Source organism: Phragmites australis, chromosome 5 (assembly GCF_958298935.1).
Source record: "Phragmites australis chromosome 5, lpPhrAust1.1, whole genome shotgun sequence".
Classification (NCBI taxonomy): Eukaryota; Viridiplantae; Streptophyta; class Magnoliopsida; order Poales; family Poaceae; genus Phragmites; species Phragmites australis.
Genome location: NC_084925.1, coordinates 2831303 through 2844316, shown reverse-complemented (window position 1 = coordinate 2844316; position 13014 = coordinate 2831303). Strand labels below are relative to the sequence as shown.

Below are 13014 nucleotides of genomic sequence, written 5' to 3'. Positions count from 1 at the left end.
CAAGATCCTTCTCAAGTATCTAGTCGAGATTGATTGAGGTTGATCGAATTCTAGTCGATTCTACTCGAATCTTGTCAGGACTCGTCCGAGCTTGTCGATAATTGATTATCTACATCTAATCATGTTCATATTATATCAAGAATTGAATTGAATCAAATCTAAAGGTGCTATTATTTCTAACAATCCAAAAACCTTATTGTAGACACTTTGATTAACAATGCCTGATTTTACCGATGCACTGAGGCCGGACAAGTTTACCGCTGTGCATTTTAAGAGATGGCAGGTCAAAGCCACTCTATGGCTTACAGCTATGAAATGCTACTAGGTTGCGTCTAGCACGCCTGAAGGAACTATTTTCTCTGATGAGGAAAAGAAGTTCGAGGAAGCCAATACACTCTTCGTATGATGTATTCTTAATGCTCTTGCTGATCGTTCTTGCGATGTATACATGCATATAAAAGACGTAAATGAGTTGTGGGACGCACTGAATGCAAAATTTGGTGCGTCGGATGTAGACAGTGAACTGTATATTATGGAGCAATATCATGATTACAAGATGGTCGATAATCGATAGGTAGTCGAGCAGTCTCATGAGATTCAATGCATTGTAAAAGAACTCGAGCTCCTAAAGTGTACCTTACCCAACAAGTTTGTGGCTAGAGGCATCGTTGCTAAATTGCCTCCCTCATGGAGCAATTTTGCCACTGCTCTAAAACACAAGAGATAAGAGATTTATGTTGAGAGTTTTATCATGTGTCTTGATGTTGAGGAGAAAGATCAAGCTAAGAATGTGCATAGTACAAACAGTATAGCACAAATATGGTGTAACAGTCCTTTAATGGCAAGTACAAAAGGAAAAATAAAAGGCCAACAAACCACCAACTTCAAGAAGAAGATGATGAACAAAGATGATAGATCTTGCTTCGTGTGCGGCGAGGTTGGCTATTGGGCCGAAGATTACTGAGACTACAAAGGAAGAAAGGTTAATCAAGTGAAGAACACCAAGTCTGTCAACGTAACCATTGACAATACGGGAGATGGAACTAGTGGGTATGATAATATATCTATTGTTATTTAAGTGAATCAGTCTACCAGTTGGTAGATTGATACCAGGGTTAATGTACATGTGTGTGCTGACACTTCAATGGTCTCTTCTTATAAGCCCGCTTGGGATTCTTCTGTCTTAATGGGAAATAGGTGTCATGCTTTTGTTCATGACGTTGGTACGATAGATCTGAAGTTTACTTTGAAAAAGATGGTGCAATTGAAGAACGTGCATCATGTTCCTTCAATAAATAAGAATTTAGTTAGTGGTTTCCTTCTCTGTAGAGATGGGTCTAAGTTGGTATTTGAGTTTAATAAATTAGTTATGTCTAAATATGGAATTTTTATTGTTAAAGACTATGAGTGCGGAGGCTTGTTCTACATTTCTGTTTTTAATTTCTGTAATAAATCTGTGAACCATATTTGTGGCAATATTAATGGAGATGAGGCTAGTGTTTGACACTCACAATTATGTCACATAAACCTTAGTTGTATGACTCGGCTTTTCAGCTTGAATTTAATTCCGATTTTTTTCTATTGTCAAAGGTTCTAAATGCCAAAGTTGTGTGCAATCTAAGTAACCTCGTAAACCTCACAAGGCAGCCGAGGAGAGAAATTTGACACTGTTAGAACTCATACATTCAGATCTGTGCGAGATGAATGGTGTGTTGATGAAGGGTGAAAAAAGATATTTTATAACTTTAATTGATGATACGTCTAGATGTTGTTATGTATATTTATTGAGATTGAAAGATGAGGCTCTAGACTACTTTAAAATCTATAAGACAGAAGTTGGAAATTAATTGGAAAGAAAAATCAAAAGACTTAGATTGGACCATGGTGGAGAGTACTTCTCGAGTGATTTTAACTTATTCTGTAAGCAACATAGAATTATTCATGAGAGAACACCTCCCTATTTATCCCAATCAAATGGGGTAGCCGAGTGGAAGAATCGCACCCTGACTAACTTGGTTAATGCCATGTTAGACACAGTGGGTGGGGGAGGCTTTGTTGACTTCGTGTCATGTTCTAAATAGAGTTTGTACTAAGAATAAGGAGAAAACCTTATATGAAGAATGAGAAGTGAGAAAACCATCACTTTCTTATTTGAGCATTTTGGGATGCTTGGCGAAAATAATTGTACTAATAACTAAAAAGTGCAAGTTGGGACCTAAGATAATTGATTGTGTCTTTCTGGGATATGCTCATCGGAGCATTGCATATAGATTTTTAGTAGTTAAATTTGACGTATCTGACATGCTAGTCGATACAATTAGAGAGTCTAGAGATGCCACTTTTTAGAGCATATTTCATATGAATGATATGCATAACACTTCTAGTCAAACCTCTGAGATAATTTCTGAACTTATTACATCACTCGAGTATTCTGAACAACCACTCAAACTAGTTCCTGAGGAGGATGACAGTGAAGCTCCGAGAAGGAGTAAGAGAAAAAGGACAATAAAATTCTTTGATGATGATTTCACTGTGTATCTTGTGGATGACATTCTCAAGTTGATTTCAGAAGCTTATGCATCTTCAGATACAGACTATTGGAAGGAGACTGTTCGTAGCAAGATGATGATTTTCATTCTTACCAACAGGACTTGGGAAGTCACAGATCGACCTCATGGTTGTAAATCTATAGGTTGTAAGTGGGTGTTCAAATAGAAACTTATGCCCGATGGTACTATCGAAAAGTATAAGGCTCGGCTTGTGGCCAAGGTTTATACCAAAAAAAGAAGGCAAAGATTTCTTTGATACTTATTCACCTGTCGCTAGACTGACCACGATAAGAGTACTACTCTTCTTGGCTACCTCACATGGTCTTCTCGTTCATCATATGGACGTTAAGACAGCTTTCCTTAATAGAGAGTTGGATAGAAAATCTATATAGATCAGCCTGATGGGTTTGTAGTAGAAGGTCAAGAGGATAAGGTATGTAAGTTGTTGAAATCTTTGTATGCCTTTAAACAAACTCCTAAGTAATGGCATGAGAAGTTCGATAGAACGTTAATATCTGTGGGCTTTGTTGATAATGAAGCTAATAGATGTGTATATTATTGTCATGGTGGGGGTAAGGGAGTTATTACGTGCCTGTATGTTGATGATATCTTAATTTCTAGGGCAAATCTTGATGTGATTAATGAGATCAAATCATATTTGTCTAGAAATTTTGATATGAAAGATCTAGGAGAGGCTAATATGATCTTAAACATTAAATTGATCAAAGGTGAGAATAGAATTACATTTCCGCAATCCCATTATGTGGAAAAATCTTGAGCCGCTTTGGCTACATGGACAGCAAAATTGCTCCAACACCTTATGATCCTAGCTTAATATTTTAAAAGAATAAATTTTTTTGCTAGAGATCAACTGAGATACTTCTAGATAATCCAAATCACTCATGTACCTAGTTAGTGTTACAAGGACTGACATCTCATTTGCTGTGAGCAAATTGAGTCGATTTACTTCTAACCTGGGTGATGATCATTGGCATGCGCTTGATCGAGTCATGCGCTATTTGCTAGTGAAAGTGCATATAGGCCCCCAAGTGAATTTTGGTGATAATGATAAAATAATTAAAGAACTAATGAGTTTTATGAGTCATGGACAGGTGACTTGGCTCCTATGTTTTTTAAGTTCTTTTATGCTTTATATTTGAGTTTAAGATGCCGTACTATAAAGGGGGACATGAAATCTACTTGGTTGTACAGAAACAGTGCTCAAAAGTCCAAACAAACCCATGAGAGTCATAGCAAGTTAGCCCTAAAACTTTTGTTTCAGAAAAATGCGAAAGGTCCGCATTTGTGCGGAAGGTCCGCACTTTTGTCCGGAGGATCCACACTTTAGTAAGTTCTCGGGTAACTGCGAAGTATCCGCACTTTTCTGCGGAGGGTCCGCACAAGTGCGGAGGTTTCGGACTTGTGCGGAGGGTCTGCACTTTTTCAGAACATAACGGCTAGTTTTTGAGTATGGAGTATAAATACCTCACACCCTTCAATGCAACAGCACCCTGACTTTTTAATTCTGATCAGCTTTGAGACAAAAGGCTTCTAGCACATTAAAAGCTCATTTCCACTCCCCTTTTGTGATTCTTGTTGAGATCTTTGCTAGGGTTGAGTGATTTTAAGCAAGAGTGCTAGTGAAGTACAAAGTCATCTTTGAGCACTTGTTTCTTTGCCAAAGCCGATGATTTCAAGTTCTTTACTCTTGGTGGTTTGTTCACCTAGACGGCAAGGCGTTGCCCGTTGAGCTCCTAAGTTTGTGGTGAGCCTCGGGAAGTTTGTATCACCCCGACAAGTTGAGTAAGAAACTCGAAGCTCGATCTTTGTAGTCTCTTTGGTGCGGATATGGTTGGAAAAGACCTGGCTCTTTGTGAGCACCTCAACGGAGACGTAGGCACTCATTTGTGTAGTGGCCGAACTTCGGTAAACAAATTCTTGTGTTAGCTTTGTTCAATTTCTAGCATTTGTTTATAATCTTTTTTTAATAGAACTCTAGGGTTTATACCCAATCTCTCTTGTTGCAAAGTTTGAGCTGCAGGTATTTGGTCTTATAAGTTGTTATACATCTACTGATGCTTGGTAACCCATACACTTGTCACTCATCATCTCAGATTTAGCTTCAGTTCAAAGTCTCTCAAAGGTCCGGAGTATGTCCGGAGGTTCCGGACAAAAGTGCGGAAGGTCCGAACTTTTTAATCCGCTGTTTTGAAGTTTGCAGAATATTAAGATTTCGCCTATTCACCCCCCCCCCTCTAGGCAATATTTCAGCTAGGTACTATGAATTTTCACTATATTGGGTGCCTATCAGTACTGGAGGATTATAGTGATTAAAATTGGATATCCGATATTGATGATATCAAGGCCACAAGTGGATATGTATTCACTCTTGGTGGTGGTGCTGTCTCATAGAGGTTTTGCAAATAGACCATATTGACGAAGTCAACCATGGAAGCATAACTCACAGCGTTAGATACAACCACTGTTGAGGCAGAATGGCTGCGTGAGCTCTTGATGGATTTGACAGTAGTTGAAAAATCGATATCGGCTATCCTTATGAACTGTGATAATCAAACAGTTATTGTCAAAGCGAACAGTTCTAAGGACAACATGAAATCCTAAAGATATGTAAAGAGAAGATTGAAATCTGTCAGGAAATTAAGAAACTCCAAAGTGATAGCGCTGGATTATATCCAAATAGTTAAAAACTTGACAGATCAATTTACAAAGGGACTATCATGAAATATGATAGATAATGCATCTAAGGAGATGGGTATGAGACCCATGTGAGTTATACAGTAGTGGTAACCTAACCTATATGATCGGAGATCCCGTAAATTAGGACCTAGGAAAACAAACTATTGATTAACTAAAGGAGAATACAACACAACACACTCGAATAAAGATGCAAGACTCTCAAAATCAGTAAGGCAGGTTGGCTATTGCCTTAGTGTGTTTTGTTAGTTTTAATTAGCGAAGATGCTAACCTAGATAACATTCTTAAAAGAACACACCTATATGAGCCTGACTATTGGTCACAATCTATGAGACTTAGGTAATGCGGATGTGGATGGAGACCAACTTAAAAGGGTTTATCTCCTCCACTCATTTAGCATGTGTGAATGAGAGGACTAGAAGAACATACGCACGCTCGCTCGCCTCACGGGGCCGAGCCGTGGCCAGGGCGGGGGCGGAGGGCACGGACACACAACACCTGCGTGAATGGTCCACCGAAATCAGGTCCAGTTGCTTACGAAGGTCCAGGATCCTTTTTGCTGCGTGGGCAAACTGATAAATATATAAAAATCATGTCAGTCAAGACTCCAATTGTGGTGACGTAACCGACTCCGATCGTGGTGCGTCTCAACCGCATGACTCTCCCTCTATATATATATATTTGTCAACTGTCACACAAAGGTGAGACGCAAGTTGCATATTCGCAATTTGGGTTTTGCCAATTTCTCTTTGTTGCACCGTCGCACGTAGACTACTCCATCCTATTGCGCCAACGTGCACCGACAAATGGGAGAGCGGGTCTCTGGAACCCGTCGCTCTTCGGATCTATCGGGGGTGGATCCCTTACAGTGATTTCAGGGTGTATCAGACGACGGGTGCGTGATATGTGTTCTGGGGGATATGCCTGCGCTAATCTAAGAACACCAGAGTTTATCCAGGTTTAGACCCCCCTTGGGGTAATAGCCCTGCATCATGTATATTCTTCTCATTAAGTATGATTTCATCTTTGTGTCTTTTGGCCTCCCTTTCCCAAGTCGGACTCCCTTCCCCTTATAGCCCAGGAAGAAAGGAGTTTTACACATGAGCCCATCAAATAGACCCATCCCTACCAAGACGGCCAATGTAGGTTATCATTACAGGATATGTACGTGCTGTGCCTGCCCTGGAGCACAATGCCCGTCCCATCCATCGGACACATCTTCGCTTGTCGCCCCTGGGTCATTCAGTCTGCACAGTCCCATCGCAGGTTTCCCACGCGCGCCTACCATGCCCCTGTTGCGTCTGCGAGCCCATCCCGCAACAATTAATGTTGCGGGACGGGACACGGTAGCCCTGTGGCGGCCATGCCGCCTCAGCCAGGGTGAACTGCCTGGGGAAGGAAAACAACGTGAGTAACGAAATTAAATGAGATTTGACTAGCTTAAACAAGTACCTGCCTCACGAACAGCAAGGGTTGGTTCGTTGCTAGTCGCGGGAAATCCCATGAAGGCCAGTGTCGTGGTCATGCTGGCGTCGACTGGTCACGCGGTGGGCCTGGGCCAAAGAACGAAAGTAGATAATGGCAAAACCGGTCGTTGCGGGCCATCCTGATAAGGGACCCCTATGTTCTTTACATTGATAGGATCCTATATCGGGAGAGGGCGAATAAGGTTTTTGGGAAGTGCTACTTTGTCTACGTTGCCACCGTCGTCACTGTCTGCTACATCGAGATCAACGTCAACTACTTCATCTTCATCATCACCTATTGCATTGATATCACAGGAGCTTCTACATCTCATGTCACCATCGGGTACGTACATTATAATCCTACTCGGGTGTTTAATCGAGTGAACTAGTCGATATACTACTCGAGATTTTAATCGATACATTTCTCGAATGAGATAGTCAAGATCCTTCTCGAGTATCTAGTTGAGGTTCATTAGGGTTGATTGAATTCTAGTCGATTCTACTTGAATCTTATCAGGACTCATCCGAGCTAGTCGATAATTGATTATCTGTATTTATTCATGTTCATGTTACATCAAAAATTAAATTATTAAATCTGAAAGTGTAATTATTTCCAACCAAAAAACAGCCATGTCATTACAAACATTTCATCAGCTGATGTATGATTAGTTCTTCGTGGTTATTACGGAATCAGAATCTCGCTTTAACAGAAATGAATTATTCATTTAACAAGCATTTAGATGCGAGTACACGACTATAAACACATTCAGCTGCTTGAAGAAATGACCGTAACGACAAGATGTAATTTGCAGAAAGATGCTACACCAGAATACCAGATACTGCAGGTGCTGAACGTTACAAATGTGGCAACTGAACATATCTCAAGTTTTCAACTCTTTATAATATATAACAGCTAAATCACCATGTCTATGTCAAGTTCAAAGCTTTGGTCTGATGAGCATATGTTGATTGCCAAACTGAACCTAATGATTTTTAATTATGAAAAGATGCTCCAACAAAATTAGGTTGCAGATCTTCTGAAATTCAGAGCTATTCATCTCTTATAAAGAACCACATAAAGCTCAAAGCCCAAAACTAACACATAGGGATATATTATAGAAATTATGGAAATAATTTCTGAACAAAAAAAATTGTTCACGAAAAGAAAGTTATCCCAGACCAGAATAGTATTAGAAGCTTCCTACTAGAAGGACCGATGCATGCATAAATGGATAAATCCTCAAATCCATTTTCCCCTTTTCTGTTATTCTAATTACCAATGGGAGATTTCAGTTATGCACCAAGACGTTGTAAAAAAAAAACTCAACCTAGTGGGAAAAACATTTTGAAGGTATTACATTAAAGTAGAGAAAATGTCTTGAAAGCCGGCTACAAACCACATGTTATCGCTGAACGACCACGTCACAACCACAGAGAACCCACAGCAAGAGTTTTTTTACTAGAATCGAGATCCAAACCCTAATTAGTAACCTCACACTTAAAGATCTTACCACCATACTATACGCACGTTCTCAACCAAGATGACATTACCCTATGGTTAATGTACACGTCCCTTCAATAGAAAATTATCTGTCAAGTCATAAGAAAAGTTGATCATACATTATGCAAAAGAACTATGGATTGCAAACAAGGGTTGTCTCCATACCGAACATATTCAACATATCCTCCAGATTGAATAACACAGATCTTTTCAAAGTTTGGAGTGTGGGATATAGCTCAACCACCCTTCAATAATAAAATCATGCACCTCCACTGCAAGGTCAATCCCAGTAGCCCCACCACTAAGCTACACAAAGTTGGATATCCCCTCTTTTCCTCTCTAGCATAACGATCTTTTCCCAAGCTGGCCAAGCAGCATATCACACTCTTTAAGATCTTGTAAGCATCCTCTTATTCCTGTACTTTCCAAATTGGCAATTTAAGTTGAGGATATGGACAGGTAAAGTACTTTTTTGTTCAATAAAGTTGTTCTGGAAGGAGCGCAGACTACAAAATAACAAATATTAATGGAAAGTCTGGCATTAATGAAGAAATCACAATAGATCAGTGGGGTGCCAGTGTCACAGTATTTGGAAGACTAAGTAAAAAAAAATGCTTACCGGTTAATTGAACACATAAATTGCTCCAAAGATAGACTTCAAGTCTATTTTTGTATGCAATGGGATATCAAAACAAGTCCAAAAGAGTATGCTGACTTCACTTCCACATCTGGAGCAGTTCAGATAGATACATTGCGTCAAAAGACAACACTGACACATTGCATATTTGCATGCATATTGAAGAGTTAAGTGCTCATCAGGTTGTTTGCAACAAAAGCCCAAAAAAATTATATATTAATATACAGTGTGACATGTATAAGAATGAACCAACAGATAATTGGCGCCATAGAATATCAAGATTATCCGTGGTGGAGCTTGCTTGAGTATAAAGGAGGTCATAACCCCCACCCCCAGATCTATAAATTGCATAAACAAATGCTTATTATCACAACTTCCTTGCTGATGAAAGTATCAAAATATATATCCAAGCTCGGTGTCCCTAAAATTATCTTCAAGCTCCACCACTGAATCTCATTATCAATGCACAGATATTTCATCAAGTTTGAATGTGCCAGCAAATGGAAAGGGATTGACAGAAAACTTTTTGCAAATGTACAAATGTTCATGGAGAAGTTCTTCAACGATTCAAATGCCAAATGTGAGTCAAATGACTTCCCATCTCCTCCTGCTACGACATCTAAAAACTGGATGATCTTGTTTATTGCATCAATCTTGAAACACTCAGATTCATAAATGCAAAGTCGATTTCCACAACTTCACATCAAGCTTGACTCTGTGTAGTTGGACATCACTAAGAAGCCCAAGCTTTCTACTAAATTGGCGAAATTCAAGAGGCGTATGGAGGCTATGCATAAATACCAAAGGTTCAAACATACAAGTGCATAAGGTTGAAAGATAATGTACACCTTTACCAACATTATCCATATCATTTCACTATGTTGCGTGACTCTACAGTTTCACATGGCTTGAAGGATAAGGCACAAGTGCAAAGCACTAAAGGTGATACTTTCACTTCATACAAGGAGCACCTCAGAATTTCCACAAAGAAGTTCCACCCCAGGTCACCCAAGCTACCCCCAGGAACTAACACCACCTTCTTGTGGGGCATTATCAGACTAATTCAGGTAATCATCAACATGAAGTTGGCACGCCCACCATGCCTCCATCACTGCAAATCCAAGAAACGAAGGTAGCTAAGAACACGGCATCACTTCATCTCATTTAGTTCCATCACTAATACTTCTTTTTTCGAGGACTATCACTAATACTTTGAATGACTCTAACATCAAACAAAAACAACCAGACCTTGATGCCACTAAAAATAGCAAGTATAAATTCAGCAACATGCATAACCATCTTTAAGGATAAACTAATATACTAACACTATACTGCCAATATGTCTTCTCAACACTTTAGCTAGATAGGTTTCCTATTAATTGAATTATAGCAGAATTTTGCCAGTTCGCCATCTCAAATATTAAGTTGCCTGAAAAATCATAATTGCTACTTGCTAGTACTGAGCAAAGCTCCCTTCCTCAATCTGCAATTCTGCTTCCACACTGAGTCGATAATGAAATATATCTGTTATAGTAGTTGTAGCAGACTAAACTGGAAGATAAGACTAGAAGATCAGACAGCATTATACTTCAATTTGAAACCATAGATGAAAACATGTAGAACAATAAATATTTCATTCATCTCAAAGACGTTTAAAAAAGAAATGAAAAAAAAACAGAATTAACCATTCATTCCAGACACATCTGGTAACAACAGGATGCAATCTCCACATAAAGTATAGATTCATAAACTTCAGTACGAAACATAAGATCTTAAAGCCCAAGAAGAGCATACATACTGCATACTTGACATCGGCAAGCAAGCCTGTACTTTTGGCATGAAGCTAAAACAACCAACAACATTGCAGCACTACTTCCAAAGGCTACTCAATTGTGTCAGCTGTCAAGCTGCTATACTGAAAAATGTTCACCCTTGATTAGCATCAATCAAGATTCAAGACAAAATGTATACGCAAAACATGGTTCCATAGAATCCATTCCTTTTCTTAAAAGACTCCATGGGAACTGTTGCATCTATAAACAAGATACTCCCTTGTTTCGCAATGTTTGTCCGGTCCGCATACCTAGGCAATGATTGCGAAACGGACTAGACAAAAATATTTGATTAACATGAATTGCAAATATCATATATCAAACTCTGTATGTCTTGCAGAATATTTTTTCCCATGTCTGTTACCTAACAGCTAGAAATCTAAAAATTTAGGAGCAGCAATTGGACTACCACAATGTTTTGCTCATTTCGAGCTAAAACCTGACAAAGACCTCCGAATGCAATGGTTCGATCCGAGGACCATCAGGCTCACTGAAAATTATCTGGGCATTGTCTGAAGCTCTTTCCAGATGCAATATTTGTGTTTTTAGAAAATTGGGCAGCACATCTGACTGAATCTTGCGGAGTCCTTGAGGATGATCCTCCTTAGGAGCAATCAGAAGTAGTTTCTTCAGACAACTAGCCTTCCTAAGCAGAAACTCCACTAGATGCATCTCATTACGGTGCCCATTGAAGTTTGTCATCTTGACTAACAAAATGTTTTCTAATCCGCCTTTTGGCGGCTCTTCCTCTGCTACCTCCAAGAAATTCTCTGTGAAAGAATCATTGGTGTTTGTCGGGAGCTGTCATGTTGAGTGCAACATGTTGAGAAACGCATACACATATATATAAATCAACTAGAAATAGAATGCAGTTTTGCGTGAAATAAGCAAAGAGCAACCTGCACAAAGAGCTTCTCCAGCTGAGGACAACAACAAGTCTTGAGGAAGCTATAGATGTCTGCAAGGTTGGAGTTGGCCATGCCGAACATGAGGAAATGGAGCTCTCTCAAGCTGCGCAGCTCGCACTCCATGACGTTTTTGGCTGCAAAAGCAGACACGTACTACACAAGGCAAACAAGTATAAGTGCATAAGCAATAGAATGGACCGCGAGAAAATGACATAGATGCCGGGACAGACCTGGAGGGCAATGCTGCAGAGGGTGAGGACGGTGAGGTTCGAGAGGCGGGGAACCGCAGATGGCAAGTTGGTGGGCGGCAAGCCAGTTTCTGGCCCACCCGAGCAGAGGTAGAGATGCTCAAGGGACTCCATAGCGCCATCAGAGAGGATGTTGCTTGAGAGGAAGGCGCCGCTGAATCGGAATGACCGGAGGCGGGGCGCCACCGGGACACGCAGCTCGGTGGTGCGGGAGCAGTCCACGATGGTGAAACTCCTGAGGTTGGCCGCCCCCACGGTGAAGTCGATACGACGGAGACGGCGGCAGTAACGGAGTTCGAGCTCCCGGAGGCGGGGGCAGGCAGCGACCATCCGGCGCAGCGCGGCGTCGGTCAGGGGCACCGAGTGGAGATGGATCACCTCGAGCGTCGCGACCATCGCGTTGGCAATCGCCGTAAGGTTGAGCCCCCGCACCGACAGCCGCGCAAGCAGCGGGCTCCCCACCGGGAAGTGCACGGTGAGCATGCCCGGGCGGCGGGTCCCCCCGCGCGAGCCCCGTCCCCCGCCGCGGTCGAGCCGGAGGTGCAGGTCCTCCACCTCGCACGCCGCCGCGTAGTCGATGAAGCGCCTGAGGTCCGGCTGCGCGAGCTGCCCCCCGTGGAAGGCGAGCGAGAAGCTGTCCATCCGCCGCCTCCCGCGCCGATCGATGGCCGCGAGATGTTCCCCCCGCGCTGCAGCCGACGCGCCGGGCGGGAGGCACAGGCAGAGCGAGGAGGGTACTGGCCAGCGCTGCGTCCAGAGGTTGCGCCACCGCGAGGAGAGCGCGCCGGTGCGGATGGCCGACTTGAGCGGCAGCAGGCTCAGAATCTGCAGCCGCAGCGCATCCGGCAGCTCCGAGATGCGGTCCTCGTTGTCCCCTCCCGCCCTCTGCCGCTTCTCGGCCCCTCCCGCCATTCAGCTCCGCGGCCTCCTCCTACCCGCCTCGCTCGCTACTGGATTCGACGGGGGTTGGCCTGGGCGCTACTGGGTTGTGAACAGGGATGAAGGGGAAGGGGAAGGGGAAGGGGTAGAGACGTGTGGAGCTGTCTCGCCCGCCTCGCCGCTGCGGCGTCCTCTTGTGCTCGCTTCCCTCTCTCTCCCCCTCTCTCTCTCTCTGCCGCGTTGTGTTCTGGCTGGGCTACTTGTTGGTGCGCTGGTCA

General features: G+C 42.2%; 1 protein-coding gene across 3 annotated transcripts; it reads right to left on the bottom strand.

Moving 5' to 3' along the window:
* Window positions 1–9633: 9633 nt before the first annotated feature.
* On the bottom strand, window positions 9634–13014 carry LOC133918402 (F-box/LRR-repeat protein At3g26922-like). 3 transcript variants are annotated; one of them, XR_009909754.1, is made up of 4 exons: window positions 11840–13014; window positions 11601–11762; window positions 10664–11502; window positions 9634–9980 (listed from the first exon to the last, which is right to left on the bottom strand). XR_009909754.1 is itself a non-coding variant. In XM_062362269.1 (3 exons), exons 1-3 carry the CDS (start codon window positions 12767–12769, stop codon window positions 11134–11136), a joined length of 1461 nt encoding a protein of 486 aa, XP_062218253.1. In that variant the 5' UTR covers window positions 12770–13014; the 3' UTR covers window positions 9634–11133. The 3 variants fall into 3 exon arrangements, 1 of the variants encoding a protein (XP_062218253.1); XR_009909753.1 differs by having other exon boundaries at window positions 10668–11502; XM_062362269.1 differs by having other exon boundaries at window positions 9634–11502.

Bases quoted from the DNA above. Each gene is read 5' to 3' on its own strand.
- LOC133918402 (XM_062362269.1), bottom strand. From the start codon at position 12,769: ATGGCGGGAGGGGCCGAGAAGCGGCAGAGGGCGGGAGGGGACAACGAG. The intron at 11,763-11,839 runs GTCTGTCCCGGC...TGCCTTGTGTAG, and splicing joins TCTGCAGCATTGCCCTCCAG to TACGTGTCTGCTTTTGCAGC. The intron at 11,503-11,600 runs GTTGCTCTTTGC...TCAACATGACAG, and splicing joins TGGAGAAGCTCTTTGTGCAG to CTCCCGACAAACACCAATGA.